General features: G+C 42.2%; 1 protein-coding gene across 1 annotated transcript in view; it reads right to left on the bottom strand.

Annotated features, from left to right (window-relative positions):
* The window catches only part of WDR70 (WD repeat domain 70), a 273,677-nt gene that overhangs the window by 59,683 nt on the left and 195,709 nt on the right, over positions 1-18,285 (bottom strand). Inside the window, exon 11 of the mRNA XM_004605593.3 lies at positions 808-907. Within this exon, the coding sequence (XP_004605650.2) occupies positions 808-907 (100 nt within the window). The remainder of the gene's footprint in view (positions 1-807; positions 908-18,285) is intronic.

Below are 18,285 nucleotides of genomic sequence, written 5' to 3'. Positions count from 1 at the left end.
GTCCACTATCTGTGAATATATATAATGCTGAGTGCCTAGCGGTGGTGTTGCTAGACTGATTCATTTAGCCTACAGAATGAAGATAAGTCCTCAACAAGATATTTAAGGCCATCTGTTACATCTGCTCCCATCTGTTTGCCTTGTTTTCTCTCTCCCTCCCCACAAATGGGCCTACTATAGTGATCAGCAGTTAAGTACCATATTTCCCCATAATACTTGGCTCATAAGTTGTCTTCATTGTCCCTTATCTCCTACGAACACATAGTTTATCCAGGTGAGGAAGATTTAGCAAAACAGTTAAAGCAAACTATATTCAACCACATGAGTGTAAATATAGAAATTTATTAAACAATCACATAGAACCGTGTTGTTACTAAATACAACTTTAGTACATGAATTGAGCCTTACTGTTTGGAAAAAAAAAATGAACCATCAATAAACAGAAAATTTTCATCCAGAATTATAACATGGTAATGGAAAAGAATGTTGATCAATATCTATAAAATTCCTAAGGTAGGGTCAGAGGTGATACTTAGCAACTTCAAAATATTATAGAATTTGACATTAAAATAAAAATTAGCCCCCACCAATACATGTTCTCTTTTAATTAAGAAAATAATACTGTTTCAAGACATTGCTAAATAGGAAACTCACCTTGGTGGAAAAAAAAAAATCACACAGGCAAAGGTACATCAGCAAAGTGCAGAGAGCTTTATTAAGCACTAGAATGTAAGTGTGACATTTATCAAAGTTAAATATGATCATTTTATAAATAGAATCACATCAAAAAAGAAGTGTTTAACTTACCTCCACGAGAGGCAAGGACAGTACCATCATAGGAGAAAGTCACGCAAGAGGTATCTGTGCCAGAACCATGAGCCTGTTTATAGTGAAATTTAGGATGAACCTGTGTGCAAATATAAGCAAGAGGTCATTAGTATCATACCTGAGCTCAGATAAGAACACTTTTGCTGTAAGAATATTTCAATCCAAGACCACAGCGATAATACGGCAGGTAGGGTGTACATTGGTCTTGCACACAGCTGACCTGGGTTCAATCCTCGGCACCCTCTATGGTCCCCTGAACCTGCCAGGAGTACTCCTGCATGCAGAGCCGGGAGTAAGACCTGAGCACTGCAGGTGTAGCCAGAAAACTTTTAAAATAAAAAGAATATTTCACAGTCATCCAAAAAATGATAGATAAAATACTAATTTCACCTGATTATACAGTTTTTGTTGTTCTAAGAAAACTCCCAAAACATGTAAAAATGACAAACTTGATTGGTTTGTATTTGGGCCACTCCTGGCAGTATCATATGGCCCCAAAGTAGGGGCTCGCACCTGCAAAATGTCTGCTGAAGGCATTTGAGCCATCTCCCTGACTCGTATATTTACTTAAAAAGAGAAAAGAAGGGGTGCAGAGAGGTAGCACATGAGTTAAGGAGTGGTCCTTGCACATGAACAACCCAGTCCCATACCAGAAACCACCTGCTCCATCAAGCATCACTGGGCACAACCCTGGAAGTCCCAAGCACCATCAGGTATAACTTTAGACACTTCTTTATAGTTCTATTATTATTTTTATCATTTTTTAAATTGAATCACCATGAGATACAGTTACAAAGCTTTCGTGATTGAGTTTCAGTCACTCAATGATTGAACACCCATTCCTCCACCAGTGTACATTTTCCACCACCAATGTCCCCACAGTACCCCTCCCCCCACCCTCACCCCATCCCAGCCCTTCTTTCTCTCTATGGCAGACAATTTCCTTTTTGCTCTCTTTCTCCTTTTGGGCATTATGATTTGATATTGATGGGGTGGCTCAGGGAACTTCTAGACCAAGCAGCACCACATCCTCAGGTCCTTACATTAAATCATTGGCCCAGTTGGCTGGAAGGGGCCCTGGGACTCCTGAGCACTAGCTGGCAGCCACCCCTGCCCCTGCCCCCACCCCATCATAACCACCACCATTCCTGCAAAAGATGAAAGTCCTAGTAGCAGATGCTCCTAGACTTCCTTAGTAAGTTCTGAGCAACACAAGATAACAAAGCAATCAATTCCTTTTATTATAACATTACTGGGACTGTTTCCTACAGCTAGCTGAAAGTAAATAAAAATGAAAGTTACAAATGCACCAATTGTTTATTAATGCACCTTTATTAACTAATATGATTAAATAACATGTATTACTCATCTATGCTAGACACTGTGCAGTTTCAGGTCTTAACACCATTTTATTTTACCATCACAGTCTTTAAATTTATTTACTCTTGAACAATCTTTCATCTTTAAAGTACATGTAGGATAACAATTTTATTCATGATGATGATTATGAAGATGACGGTGGTGGTGGTGCAGGTGGTTAACCCAGTAGTCACTATACCTTTACTATTCTGTTTTTTTTACTCTCAAAACCTCTCACAAATTAGGTTCTGTTAATCTCTTATTTTACAGCTTACAGAATAAAAGCATAGAAACTTAAGTCCTTAGTGTGAAAGTGACTCCACTAGGAAGTGGTAGAGAAGGAAGTCTGGACCCAAAAGGCTATTTTTAAACTACACTATAGTCCATCTCTAGATGTATAACGGTCCTTTTACTTCAGCCTCTGTCAAGTTAAAATGATTTGCAAAAGGAAGTCCAGTACAATCTTCTTACTCCTCAGTGATGACTTGGTAACTAGCACAGGCCGGTTACCCCAAATCTACCTTCCCTGATGAATGACATTACTAGTGAGGACAGCAGGTAGGTCTCATCACCACTGATCTTTCAGCAAAGACTGCTGAAGACCGGGCCAACAACACCAGGGTGCCAGACGGGGAAGGTACAGCTGGCACGCCTTCCCCAGAAGGAGCCCTGGCGACACTGAGCTTCTACTAACACGGCTCCGGTATGCGGGACTGGGACATCTCCAAACCGTGGGGGGCACTAGAATGGGGCGGCACCAGCCCAGTTTCCAATTTGCCCTGGCTACTGGAAGTCATGCCTTGGCCCACCTTCAGTGCCATCTTGCCACAACCAGCAGTGAAGAATCGGACCGTTCCGGAAGGCACTGTAAGCCGGGGATTGCTCCGGACCCCAGACTGGGCCAACAACAAAGGGTTGCCAGACTGGGAAGGTACAGCTGGCACGCCTTACCCAAATGGAGCCCCGGCGACACTGAGCTTCTATTAACACAGCTCCAGTATGCAGGACCGGGCCAACAACACACATGTACTTATATACAAGGCTATAACGTGGAATTAAAAACAACTCTGAAGGGTTTTCAATCCAGTGGAGCCATATCGCATTCTAATACTTGATGCAGAGAGGGACTGAGATAGGCTTGGGAAATTTGTTGCTCCTAAACTGGTCCTGCATCCCACTGGGCTGTGTTTTTCACTTCCCTGAAAAGGATGATGGGTTTACACAGACATAGCAAATACAATGGTTCAAAACTGAAGATTCCGCTGGATCTAATTGGTGATGGTATAAATATGATCAATGAGCTGAATGAAAATGGGATTTTTGACTACAAGTAATTTTCCCTTTATCTGAAAAGAAAGGACTTTACCAACCATTCATCTGCTATGCATCTTAGGTCGTCTCACCTAGGCACTATGTTAAAGGAACAAATATTGGGGGTGGGGTATTCTGAAATTTTCTCACTTTATAAATTTTAAAAGAAAAGTGCACGATGCCACCCATCTGTCCTTCTGATTTCTATTATTTTGTATTGTTGTATATATTTACATCTTTAAATGTGATATTTTATGTCAACACCATTTTATGATGTGAAGTGCAGATGCTATTAAAATTTATCAATGGCAGTACTTTAATAAGTAAGATTTCTTGCTGGAGATGAGGCTCAATGGAAGAGCACATGCCCTGCACATGTCGAAGGTCCATGCCTGAGTTTAATCTCACATGTGTGCAGTGTAGTGTGTTTGCTTTGCACACGGCCGACCTGGGTTTGATATCCAACATCCCTAGATCCTACCAGGAATGTTCCTTGAGTGAAGAATCAGGAATAACCACTAGGTATGCCCCCAAAACTATGAGGTGGGTGGGGGAGGAGGGGAATGACTACAGTCAAAGTTAATCATTGAGAAGCACCTTTGACATGAAATCTGTGAGCTATTCTTTTCAATTTTATCCCTATTTTATCGCCCTTTAAAAGAAGAAATGGACCAGACTGCTTCTCAATCATTAACTTCACTTTAACTAGCAAAAATTTATTCCAGTTAAATAAAAAAGAGTCAGAGAGACCTTAAAATTTCATAAATCATGACTTGACAGTCCATGATGACACATATCCTCATATTTTGAAATCAAGGCCAACCTGACTAAAAACCATTTGTGGTACAATGTGAGAAAATTACAACTCGCAACTTGTCCTATAACTGCTTTTACAATCACTACAGAACATAGCACCTTCACCCAGATTTCTCATTCTCAGAAGTGCCTTATAGTATGCTTTGGTGAGTATAAGGTTATCTCAAATACTCTTAGAGACAGAAATGCAAACTCACAAATATAGAGTTTCTAAGGCCCTCTTCTGGGCTCATACAATACAAACTCCCATATAGTACAAATATCACTGCTAACCCTTCTCAGAGCCTCTGGAAGTACATAACTAACTACATCACAAGCAACACAGTTCATTTCGGAGTGACTAAGTGGCAACACCTTTTTTTTTTTTTTACTAAGCCCAAAACACCCTCTTTCCAGCACTGTCTTATGAGTAGCTCTGCTACTTCTAGTTTTTCTTTTACAGTGAGATCTGGCAGTCTCAAAGAAAATGACAATGATTTCCACAAAGTCTAAAATATGCCACCTCCTAACATTCTGAACAAGTCTCACACTCTTGATGGGAGCACTGGTCAGCAGGTTTACACCCATGATCATCTGGATTCTTTCTAATGCTCTAGTGTGTGTCTATCAAACAGGAGGAAGGACTGCCTGGCTTAAAAAAATAAAAACGTCTTACATCTTTTGCCATTAATAAAAACTGTGGAATAAACTATTTTAACTATTTTATGCCCCTCCCCCTGCCTGTTTTTGTGGTGTTTTTTTTTTAGCTTTTGGACCACACCTGGGCAATACTCAGGGATCACTTCTGACAGTCTCAAGGAACCAGATGGGGTAAAACCCAGGCTGGCCAGGTGCAAGACAAACATCCTGCGCTCTGTACTATCTCTCTGGCTCTGGAATAAACTATTTTATTTTATTTTATTTATATTTTTAATTATTTTTTTAATTGAATCACCATGAGGAAAGTTACAAAGGTTTCAGGTTTAAGTCTCAGTTATACAATGCTCGAACACCCATCCCTTCACCAGTGCACATATTCCACCACAGTATAGCTCCACCCCGCACCCCACCCCCCAGGCCCCCACCCTGCCTGTGTAGGTGATAAATTTCACTTTACTTTGATATGTTTGGAGTTTCTCCCCCCAATGTTGGACCTGCTGAAAAAGAAGCATTTGATAATTTGTTTTCTACTGCTGAGAATGAAGAGATATTAGGTCGAGTGGCCGCAAAAGCAGCTGCGTGGTTTTGGATTTCCATATTTTAGCATTTTTGGAATAAACTATTTTAGATGAGACATATTTCACAGTGCTGGGCTGAAAAGAATTTTTTTTTTTTTTAGCTTTTTGGGTCACACCCAGAGATGTTCAGGGATTACGCCTGGCTCTGCACTAAGGAATCACTCCTGGTGATGCTCAGGGAACCATATGGGATGCTGGAGATCGAACCCAGGTTGGTTGCATGCAAGGCAAATGCCCTACCCACTGTACTATCACTCTGGCCCTGAAAACGAAGAAATTTTTAAGGAAAAAGAATACTGCAGCAGTACTGGCTGTATACTACTCCTACAGCCAAGCCAATTTGTCCTACCCTTTGAACTTTTTAGTCTGATCCTGGCCAAGTCACTGAATCTTTCTGCTTTTCATTTTACAAATCTTTAGGATGTCTTTTTACTTTGGTGGGGGGGGGTGTGCGGGCGGAGAGATCAGTGGGATGTAGAGGGGGGGTGGACCACACTCAGCTGTGCTCAGGGTTTATTTCTTGCTCTGTACTCAAGGCTCACTCTTGGCTGTGGTTAGGGGACCATGTGCAACATTAGGACTGAACTGGGGTCGGCTGCTTGCAAGGCAAGCACCAAAATCTCTTTACTATCTATCCAGCTCTCATTTGCAGTCTTTTTTCCCCCCAAATCATTAGTCTTTACAGTAACATGCTCTCTGCTCTCTGTGCACTGCCAGTGTTCTGTAGTACTGGTGACCCCCAGCATGGCCAGATCTAGCAATAACCCATTCATTAGGCTCAAGTACCAAAACTGTTGGTGTAATTATTTCCAGGAATGTCCCCAGAGCCCCCAAGTACAGTTAGATACCTCACCAAAATAATAATAATAATAATAATAATAATAATAATAAATTAAGTAGCATGCTCTTCATGGGCTGAAGCAATAGCACAGCGGTTGGGCGTTTGCCTTTCACATGGCCCACCTGAGTTCGATTCCTCCGCCCCTCTCGCAAAGCCCGGCAAGCTACCGAGAGTATCGAGCCCGCGCAGCAGAGCCTAGCAAGCTACCCGTGCGTATTGGTTATGCCAAAAAACAGTAACAATAACTCTCTCAATGAGAGACGTTACGGGTGCCCGCTCAAACAAATCGATGAGCAACGGGATGACAGTGACTGCTCTTCATATGTTCCCACTCCAACCTTTCCCCCTAATTCCAGAGACTGAGTTATATTTAACCTACTATCCCCCTGTCTGCCTGGTGTCAACACGATACATTCAGTGTGTGACAGGTACCTCCCTCACAGGAAGGTGCCAAAAAGCAACTAATCTGCCCAAATACAAATTCCAAGAACAAGATGAAGTAAAACTTAGCTGTCTAATTGACTGAGTATACTAATACTGAATGCCCTACCAATCTGTCCCTCACCTCTCTCCATCACCACAACCTCAATAGGCAGTGATTTTTTTTTTTAAGGGAGAGGGAAAGGGTGAGGCAGAAAGGAAATTTTCTTTCTCCTCAGGAATGTATTTCAAGTTTATTTATTTTTTTTTATTTTTTGCTTTTTGGGTCACACCCAGCAATGCACAGGGGTCATTCCTGGCTCATGCACTCAGGAATCACCCCTGGCGGTGCGCAGGGGACCATATGGGATGCTGGGATTTGAACCCGGGTCGGCCGCGTGCAAGGCAAACACCTTACCCGCTGTGCTATCACTCCAGCTCCAGGAATGTATTTCAAGTTTAGTGACAACCAAACAATCTCTGTCACTGTCATCCCGTTGCTCACTGATTTGTTCGAGCGGGCACCAGTAACGTCTCTCATTGGGAGACTTATTGTTACTGTTTTTGGCATATCGGATACGCCACAGGTAGCTTACCAGGCTCTGCCGTGCGGGCAAGATACTCTCGGTAGCTTGCCGGACTCTCTGAGAGAGGCGGAGGAATCGAACATGGGTCTGCCATGTGAAAGGTGAACGCCCTACTGCTGTGCTATCACTCTAGCCCAAATAATCCCTATCAATGCTAAACTTTTAATCACATTAGAGACACTTACTATACCAGAATTTAAAATAGTATGTCTGGATTTAGTTTTTAATGCCAAGCTTCAAAGCTAGAGTAAACATAGACTGACTGCGTAGGATATCCTCCTGCCTCTGTAGTGTGGGAGACCTGCGATCAGGATAGTGAGGATTCTATGTAGAGCCATTCATAAAAAGGTGCTTCGCAAATCCCTCTTTCCACGAAACCTTCATTCCAGTGAGGGAGAACAGGCAATAAAGCATCTTAACCACTTCCTGCTATTGACATTAATATATTGTGCGAAAGTAAGGCACACGGAGAAAGAGGACAGAATGTGGAGCCTGTCTGCCAAGTTCAAGTCAAGTCAAGGCATCACTGCTTTCTTTCCATAGAGATCTTGGACTAGTCTATCGCCTGTGCCTGTTTGTTCATCTATGCAATGAGAACAAAAATGCCTACTTCATAAGCTGTTGCAGAATCCAATGCAAGTTAATGGATTTCAGGAGAACTGAATGAATTAATGCAAGTATGGCTGATGCTTCTACAATTATCACTTTGCTCTGTCTCTCTACATGGAGTCTGATTTTGGACATGAGATTTGCTTTGGCTCACAGGTCATGCAGATATGAAAATGTGCCTCTTGCAGCTTTTGCTGGGAAAAGCAGGACTGATGGCACTTCCACCGTGACCAGGCATCCTGAGCTGCTCCCAGCAATGACCAAGCCCAGGGCAGAAAGGGCTCCTAACCCGCCTGGCTCTCAGCGGGGTGTTATTTAAGTCAGAGAGTCTTTCTCCCTTCCCTCCCTTTCTCCTTTCCTTCTCTGGTCTTGTAAGTTTTACTGAGCTGGAATTCAACTGCCCACTCACATCGTGCATATTTTCTAGTATTTTCAGTGTTGGAAAACTATCACCACAATCAATTTCAGTACATTTCATCAACCCCCTGCTTCCCCCCAAACCAATTACCCTTAGTCCCTCAGTCCTAAACAACTAATCTAGTGTGCCTTATCTTTGCCCGTCTGAACACTTCATAGAAATGAAATGACAGGATATGCTCTTTCGTGATCTGCTTTATTCACTCAGCATAGTTTTGGAGGTCTGTAATATGAACCTTCTGTTCATTTCATTTTACTTTCAGATAATACTCAAGGGTACTGACTTCACTTACTGACATTCACTTATCCATTCCTTGGCTCATGAACATGTGGACTCCTTCCCTTCTTTCCTCTTTCCCAGGGGAGTGACAGCCGCATCGTGCTTGCTCTTCAGCTCTCTCAGGCGGCCTCCCCATCTCCCCTTCCATTTCTTATTTAATCCTGCTTTGGACCCAGACAAGTAGTGCTGACAGTGATCTGACAACACAGGTGATAAGGTAAGACTTAGGAAAAGACTTAAACTTAAGGCTGCCTTGCTCATTGTCTGGTAGGAAAAGTGAAATATACAGAATAGATATACCCTCAGACTTGTTAGTAATCTAACTGCTGAAAGTAATTTTGGATCTAATACCAAGAATTTCCTGGGAATTCAATGCTCTAGGTATTGAACAGATACAGGAGGGACCATGACAATAAAACCAAGAACCTAGCCTGCAACTGCTAGACCATGTTGATGCCCCACAGAGATAAGGAGAAACTGAAGACCATCAGAATTTAAAGAAAACGTGTAGGGCTTGGAGACATAGAGCAGAGAGTAAAGCATTTGCTTTATAAATACATAGCTGGCTGACCTGGTTTCAAGCCCCAACATTACAGATGATCCCCTAAGCACTGCCAAAAGTGACCCTGAGTAAGCCCTAAGCACCACTGGCAGTGCCCACCCTCACCTTCGTCCCCTCAAAAAAGAATAAGTGGGCGAGCCAAAGGCACTATAATGGACTTCAAAGAGGCCTTCAGCAGTGGAAGAACAGGCAGCGAAAAGCAACAAATTTAAATGATCTGGTACTTTTATAATGCTCCAGAGACACTTAAATGTTCAACTAAGGCAGATCTACTATTCTAAGATCAGGCCTCTAGCTGAGAAACTCTGAGACAGATATTTGGATGGCTCTCCCAGTAAGAGGGATTTACAGAATCCCCTGGGGCCTCAGGGCTTCCACAGGTTTGCCCTGGTTTAGGAAGAACTACATCCTCAGAAGGAACTAGAAGGAAAAAGTTGCAACTGGCCCTCCCACACAAGGCAATTGCCACCTTTCTAGGACAATGAGGAGGGTGGGTTCTCCGCATACTCAGTTGGGGGAGTGGCTGTGCCTCAAGGCAGGTGAGGGAGAAGAAAGTACATATTAAAAGAGATGCAAGTGAAAAGTTTCATGCTGAGTGAAATGAGTCAGAAAGAGAGAGACAGACATAGAAAGATTGCACTCATCTATGGTATATAGAATAACAGAGTGGGAGACTAACACCCAAGAACTGTAGAAATAAGTACCAGGAGGTTGACTCCATGGCTTCGAGGCTGGCCTCACGTTCCGGGGAAAGGTCAACTCAGAGAAGCGATCACCAACTACATTGTAGTCGAAGGCCATGTGGGGGAAGGGAGTTGCGGGCTGAATGAGGGCTAGAGACTGAGCACAGCGGCCACTCAACACCTTTATTGCAAACCACAACAGCTAATTAGAGAGAGAAAACAGAAGGGAATGCCTTGCCACAGTGGCAGGGTGGGGTGGGGGGGAGATGGGATTGGGGAGGGTGGGAGGGACACTGGGTTTACGGGTGGTGGAGAATGGGCACTGGTGAAGGGATGGGTTCCAAACTTTGTATGAAGGAAGTATAAGCACAAAAGTGTATAAATCTGTAACTGTACCCTCACGGTGATTCTCTAATTAAAAATAAATAAATTTAAATAAAAAAAAAAAGAGATGCAAGAATTAGGTAAAAGGAGTCACAAAAAATGAGTTTAAATGCTGACGATGTTCCATTAGAGGGGCTTCAGTTTAAGACTAGATACACAAGTTTCACTCATTTGGGACACATTCAAGGATAAGAATTCCAAGGGGGGGAAGAAGGGGAACAGAGTGATAGCACAGCTGGTAGGGTGTTTGCCTTGCATGCAGCAGACCTGGATTTGATCCCCAGCATCCCCTCTGGTCCCCCAAGCACTGCCAGGAGTAATCCCTGAGTACAGAGCCAGGAGTAACCCCTGAGCATCACTGGGTGTGACCCAAAAAGGGAGAAAAAAAAAGAATTCCAAGAGATGGGGCAAACTTTCAGTTAAAGGATTGGAGAAATGATAGTCAATGTGAAATAAAATGAAAATGCCTCAGTTGCCCTAGCAGATGACAAAGAAAATAAGCTAGTAGGAGAAGTAGGCATGCCAGAACAAATTATACTGGTATGAACCAGAAAACTGTTCTTTTTCATGGGCAGATCTACAGGAATTCAGATGGGGAGAGAGACCAGTATCACCATGAAGTTCAGTGGCAGCTAATGTCACAGACCTGGGGATACTGGTATCCACTGGGGATGAAAGTGCCCAATTTACAAAGCTTAACTGCTAAAAACCAAAGACTACAAATGCCGTGTCTGGCAAGGTTGGAGCAAATCCCCCAAACCAAGGGGATCTGGTGCATGGAGAGTTGTGGAGATGGTAGACAGAACATGACATCCTCAAGGGTAGAACAGATGGTTTGACAAGAAAGGTGCTGCTGAGTAGCTACCCCCCAAAATAAAAAGATGGAGAAGCTGAAGCTTAAGAACTGTCACCTAGATAAGAAATCATGGGTCTGTGATCTACTCCCATACCTTAGCCTGTTTAAAAATCAGAAACCTAGTGATCACAGAGGAATTCAGATTCCCAAGACGAAGCACACTGTTACTTGGTGGGGCAATGTTTCTTAGTCCTTGAACCAGGAGTTGCTGACTATCAACCTAGCCAAGCTATAGTCCCAGCTGTTGCTGCTGTGCTAAATAAGGTATTATCTCTGAAGCAAATTAAGAAAAACTTGGGGTGATTCTGGCTCAAGGCATTCCCACTGGACTGGCCAAAGCTTGTCCAGAACTGTACTGTAATCTGAGATTCTTCCTCAGCAGTCCTTCTTCCTTCCCACTTTTCATCCTAAGGTCAGACCTGTACCACCATCTGATAGTCTTCTGCCTCCCATTTATTTCCCGCTGCCCCCCCTTCAATAGAAGCTTTGCCAATAAATCTCCCACATATTTGATGCTGCCTTGTCTCTCTTTCTCAGAGGACATTAGCAAACAAGACACAAAAGTAAAGTTGTAGAGACACGTACATGGGAACTCGATCTTTGTTGCTCTGGGAATCTAGCTTCCACGTGAGATGCACTGGCTAGGTTCCAGGACACCCAATCACACTGAGGCAGAAGCTAACCCCTGAAGAGTTGTCAGTTGGAAGAGTAAGGTCAGCCTAGACCACCCAGCCCCATCTAAGCTGTCAGTAATGCAGGTGCAATAAATGGAGGAGGAGAAATCAATCAAACCCGTCCAAACCACAAATTCTGCCCAACTGACAAACAGAATCGTGAGAATTACAAAATCTTTGTTGTTTTAAGTTACTAAGTTTTAGAGATGTTGGTTATGCAGCAAAAGCTAACCAATACAACACAGAAGGAATCTGGGATGTATTATGCAGAGAGTAAATATGTATTTGTCAGTATTTTAAGGTAGATGTTACATAAGTTAGATTAATAAAATACCAACTTCTTGACAAGGCTGAAAATCTTAACATCTCTATCATGCTACTAAATAATACCTTGATAGAATATGATAATTCTACAACTGAAATGTATTCCATTTTATCACGTCTTATACTTTACATAATCAGTACAATTCTCTCTTGCTTTTGGTATCTATCCCTAAGAATAAGAATTCTCCCTAGAAATGTTCCTGAATCTTTGCTATGATTTGGTCATCTGTGTTTAGATAACTATTATTGCTAGGTATCGTAGTTTCTTTCCCACCAGCTGCATGTAACCATTTCTTCTCTATATTCTTTGACACCAAAAAGGCAATGATTCCAAGCAACAATATAGAAGTGAGAGAAGAGAACATTTATCTCATTCTTAGAGGACATATTAGAGATGACTGTCCTTGAGTTCCTTTTCCTCTATGGTACTATATGGAAATTCTTTCCCACAATTATGATTCTTTCAAGCAGGTGAACTCTAGATTATGTCTTTCCTAGGCACACCATCTGAACTCTAGTGGTCTCAATGAATCTTAGAGTTGTGTGATGCTATTTATAATATATCACAAAGCCTATAAGAAGAACATAACTTAATTAATGTGGCAAATAAACTCTGAACTTTTGAGAATGTTTCAAGGAAACTTATTTTGTGGCTAATGGTGACAATTTTCTATGTTTCCAACATTTTTTAAAAAGACAATATCCAAGCAAGATATTTTTCCCTTTCTCTCCTCCTCCTCCTTCATCCCCAGCCTCCCACCCCCACCGCCTTCATTTCTGTTAATGAAACCCTTTAAAGGCAAAAATTGTTATCTGCCACAGATTCTGAAATATAGATTCACCATTCCTGCAAAGTAAGAGTATTAATAAAAATTTTAGGATCTACATTTATAGTGTCAACCACATTTCTGAAGGGTGATATATAAACCAACACTGAGATACATAAAGAGACATTAGATTTTCTTGAAGCACTTTGCAGGGTGGAAAGGAGGGGAAAGAACCACATGTAAACTTCATTCTCTTTCATAAAACATTTACTTCATCAACTATAAATCATGTATAGGGTAACATTCAGGGGCATAAAAATGCCTTAGAATTAGCCTCTGTCATAACGAGGAAGAGAGAGCAAGGAGGAAGGTGGAGAGGGTGTGTGTGTGTGTGTGTGTGTGTGTGTGTGTCTATGTGTGTGTAAAGAAATGAGTATGGAAAGGAAGAGAAAGAAAGAGGGAGAGAGAAGGAGAGTGAGGGAGAGGAGACACAGTGAGCAATTCTGTCTGTGCAGTGCTGAACTCTCTAGCAGGATCTCCACTGTTATTCCAGGTTCACAATTCCAACTACCGCATTTCAGAAAACAGCCATGACTTAGCATTTATTGTTTTTTTTGGTTTTTTTTGCAACTGTTTGGCAAAGAGGCAAATCTCAGGCAAATCTCTTGGTTCTTAACTGGACAATGTTGCAACTCTATGCCCCTTTGGTCATCTCTCATCAGGTGACTGCAGTAGGCTCTATCTGATGACCAGCTGGAAGCTGCAGCCACAGGAGAAAGCTCAGGCACTAAGACGTGTGAGTCACAGACAGAACATGACGCCACTGCTCTGGAATCTTCTGGCTCCCTATGTGCTTGCAACTTGAAATTCAAGGTGTTTACTTTAGTCTATAAAACAAACCCCTTATGGCTAAAGCACACGTTACCTTCACATTAATCTCCCTTCTTATAAACCTTAGCTGAGATCAGCTGGTATACCAGCTAGGCACTCTAGATTTATGCCTCAAAAAGCTGGGTGCAGAAAGTTATTTAAATTCCCTGCAGAAAATTCAGACAATTGAAATTTCAAGATGGCATGACATGAAACTTCGAACTTTGAGATTCTGCTAATAATCTTGAGATATCATATGTAATCACTTAAAGATGGATGATATTTTCAAATCGTATCATTTAAACATCTGGCACATTTGCCTATTCTATTTTTTTAATATTATTTTTATAAGGAATAGTGGGATAACTAATGTTTAATAATTACTCCATAGGTCTCCAAATGAGGGTATCAGCTAAAATCGCCAAGAGGAATGATTTAAGAAGACAGGCCTTTCCTGTCTTCTTAAAGCCTCTAAACAGGACTTCTCAGAGTGATTTGTGTAAAATCATCATATCCAGGTGGGTGGCATTCTAGCCAAAGAAGTCTGGGAAATTGAGTTTATTTTCATGCTACAGCCCTGTCTTGAAGACTCACAACATACAGTATATATTAAAAATCTGAGTCTTTCAAACAGTAGTCCGTCAATAAATCAAGCTCTTCAAAATTTTTAAACCTATTTGAAAATTTTACTCCTCCTCCCCACCCCACCTCCACCTCCATAGTACTTATCTAATATAGCCAGAGCTAGCATTAACTGGACCTTAGCTGGGGAAATGCATTACCCAGTGGAAGGGTCAGTACCTTTTTTTTTTTTTTCCTGGAAAAGACTAAAGAGTAAATATTTCCTACTCTGAAGACTATCTGCTTCTGTGGCATCAAGACACCTCTGTTGTTTTATAGTTAGAACAGCCAGAGCCAGTGCATGAACAAATGGAAGAGACTGCATTTCAATAAAAGTTTATTTATAAAAGAAAGGTAACACGTTAGACTGTGGCAGCTGGCTTACTGATTCTGATCTAAGAAAACAACCAACTCTTAGGAAAAAGCACTGTAATTGTAAAATCAGTGCTGTGTAAACAACGCTGTCTCGTGATTCATTAATTATCTTAACTCAACACAAATGATGGAGGCAATAACCATAATGGTGACAATAACAGTTACTTTTATTCAACAAGTTGCTACTTAGTACAATAAAACATATATTTCCTCATATCATCCTTAAAATAAGATTCCTAAGCTCCATACAGTTATTACCTTATTTTACAAATAAGAAAATGGAAGCTTAAAGATATTACTCACCCAAAGACATATGACTGATAAATTACCAGAGCAAAATTTCAAAACCTGGCTTTAACTTCAGAACCTATGCTCATGACTCAAACAACAACAACAACAACAACAAAAACCTCAAACCTCAAAACCCCTTCATATATATGTGGCCATGCTTTACCGGGGTTCTTCTGGACTTGTATACATTATTATAGTAATAATAGATATCCAAGGAGGGCATAGGAGTGCACAAAGATTAGCTGTCTCGGGCCCACAGAACCAGGATTTGAAGCCACAAAGCCTTGTTCCAGGATACATACCCTTCACCATCACATTCATGAAAACATACTCCCAGCTCTTCTGACCTCACATTCTCTCTGCTCTGATCCCCGAATTAAAAGTAAAACTGGACTCAGCAGAGGAGAGGTGGGGACAGGAGGCAGAAAGTGCGAGCATAACACAAGTTTTTAGGAACAGATAAAACTTGTCATTGCCCAGTTCTAGGTCACCGGGATAAATTCACTCCACAAGGATAGGTCGATTTATCTTCATTCAAGATCACACATAGCAAGTAACAGTGGCCAGAGAGATATTACAGTGGGTACGATGCTTGCCCTGTACACGGCTAACCTGAGTTTGAGTCACAGCACCCCATATGGTCAGGAGTGGCCCCAAACTAAAAACAAACAACAAAAAGGGGGCAAGTAATGCCACAAATTGTGACTGGCAATAAGGAAATCCCACTTCACTGCAGAGGATCTCCTTAAGCTGCCCTTTTCATTCGATGCGACCTTCTCGCCTTTGTCTTTATTCCCTAAATTTCAGGTAAAAGAGGGTGGGATCGGAGGGAGTCCAGGTCGTGTAGGAAACACAAATGCAAACCCAAGTACAGTTCTCAGTTCAGCTCTTGAACTGAAGAGGAACTTGAAAGGCCCGCTGCCAGCACCGGAAGCACAGTGCCTGCCGTGGAATGACCTGCCGAGACGGGAGGGAAAGCCCGGCGGTGCCCCCTTTGAAGTCCAGCTGCCTGAGATCCACTGGCGGCCAAGCTTCAAAGAGAGCCGATGCTTCCTTCCCTCAGCCTGGCCGCCAAGCTTCCCGGGCAGCTGGGCAGATCTAGCCACTCTCTGCCCAGCTGTCTGTGAACTCTGGCAGCCAGTTCAAGTGAGGGACAGTGAGAGGTGGAGAAGGAGGGAGGGGGAGGAAGAGAGAGTGGGAGGGGGAGGAGGGTGGCGAGCCTGGTGGCGCCAGGGCAAAGAGGATGCTGGGTCTCCTTGGAGGCGACCTTATCAATGTCAGCCCAAAGACTGAGCGTCCAAGGGGAGCACGGTCCAAGTCCACTGCGGAGCAGCTTCTGAATGACCAGAGAGCTTTCAAATGCGCTTTCCTTCCAAGGCCAAGTGCATCACAAATATCCTCTTCGCACAGAGATGGCCAAGTTGCTTCAGACCACAGTTCAGTCGCCACCAAGGGACATGGGGACAGAGCTAAGGCCAAGCTAAGGAATGCACTTTCCTTTACTAATTTCGATTCTTTTCCAGCAGCATGAGTTTACACTTCTTGGGGATTTGGGGGGTTGTTTGCGGAGTTTGTTGTGGCAACCCTTCTGTTCCCCTGGCAGCCAATGGCTGAAACCACGTATCAGTCTCTGTGCCTGTGCAGCAGATGCTTGGAGAAGACTAGCTCGCTCAACATAAACATTACCAATGTGCTGTTATGTTTCTCCTCTGGAACCATATGCTTGAAGTTCGGAATGGCGAGTGTTATCAGCTGCAGGTGCAGAAGGGATGCAGCACAGTTCTCTGAGTGACAACAAACTTTCTAAAGTCTAATTAAGGACAAGATCTTCAATGTGGCACAGAGAAATGCCCTGAAAGTGACTAAAACATGGGAGAACGGAAAGGAAGCTGTGAAAGAATGGAAAGGGAGACGTCATGAACAGCAGAGCAGACCACTAGCTGTTCATTGTAGAAATGGTTCCACGGCAGCTACATGGAAATGGAGGAGACAAGGGGACCTGGAAGCCAGGAGAAAGATGGTCATAAATGTCATGAAATTTTTCTCTTGCTTAATTCATTGATTTTTAGAAAGGGAATGCATAGATGAGTTTGTGTCATGCAGCACGACAATATGAGAAAAATCCCTAATTATTTGGACAGACTATCCTATGAGGTTGAAAGCTCCATTTCTGCTCTAGGTTTATTTAAAACTATTCAATACAGCAGTGAGCATTAAGTACAGTGGAACCAGAGACACATAATTCAATTAGACTTTGTAACATAACTTTAAAGTTATAACACTGAGCTTAAAAAAAATCAATTAGTACTCTGACATTAGTTTTGAACCATTTATTCACTTATTGCACAAACATCTTTGATACCTTCAGTAAGTATAAAACATTATGCTAGGTGTTACAGATGAACAAAAGATTAGCAAAATGACTGCTTACTCTCAAGATCTGCCAAGAAAGAGGAACAAGCATAAGAACAAATATTTGTGACGTAGTGTGTAATAAATAATGGCCATGTCCACAAACTATATATATATATTTATATAGTAATATATATATATAGTATCACTGTCATCCCATTGCTCATCGATTTGCTCGAGCGTGCACCAGTAATATCTCCACTGTTAGACTTGTTATTACTGTTTTTGGTTTATCAAATACGCCACAGGTAGCTTCCCAGGCTCTGCTGTGCAGGCGAGATACTCTTGGTAGCTTGCTGGGAGCTCTCTGAGAGGGGAGGAGGAATGGAACCCAGGTTGGCTGTGTGCAAGGTAAACGCCCTACCCGCCGTGCTATCCCTCCAGCCCATAAACATATATAATATATAAAAATACATATAGTAATATATATGTATAGAACTCTGCCCTAGGAGTAAAGTGGTAGTGTTGGAAGGAAAGAAAAGGAAAGGTTGTTTTCCACTGGGAAGATGTCTGGTTTGATAATTAAGCAGGAGATCACTAGGAATACAAAGAATAGTTGCTAGAGAACTCTAGATTTTTGTTTGTTTCGTTTTGCTCTGCACTCAGGAATGCAGTGCTCAGGGGACCATATGATGTTAGATACCGAACCTGGGTCTGCCTCATGCAAGGCAAGCACTCCACCTGCTGTACTATCGCTCTGGCCCCAAGACCTCAGGCTATTAATTACTCAAGATGTTTGACAATGCACATTGCTTCTGGAACTACAAGCAACCTATCCACT

The sequence above is a fragment of the Sorex araneus genome, chromosome 1, assembly GCF_027595985.1.
Source record: "Sorex araneus isolate mSorAra2 chromosome 1, mSorAra2.pri, whole genome shotgun sequence".
Classification (NCBI taxonomy): domain Eukaryota; kingdom Metazoa; phylum Chordata; class Mammalia; order Eulipotyphla; family Soricidae; genus Sorex; species Sorex araneus.
Note: the sequence above shows the minus strand (reverse complement) of the source record. Positions and strands in the feature narration are given on the sequence as shown.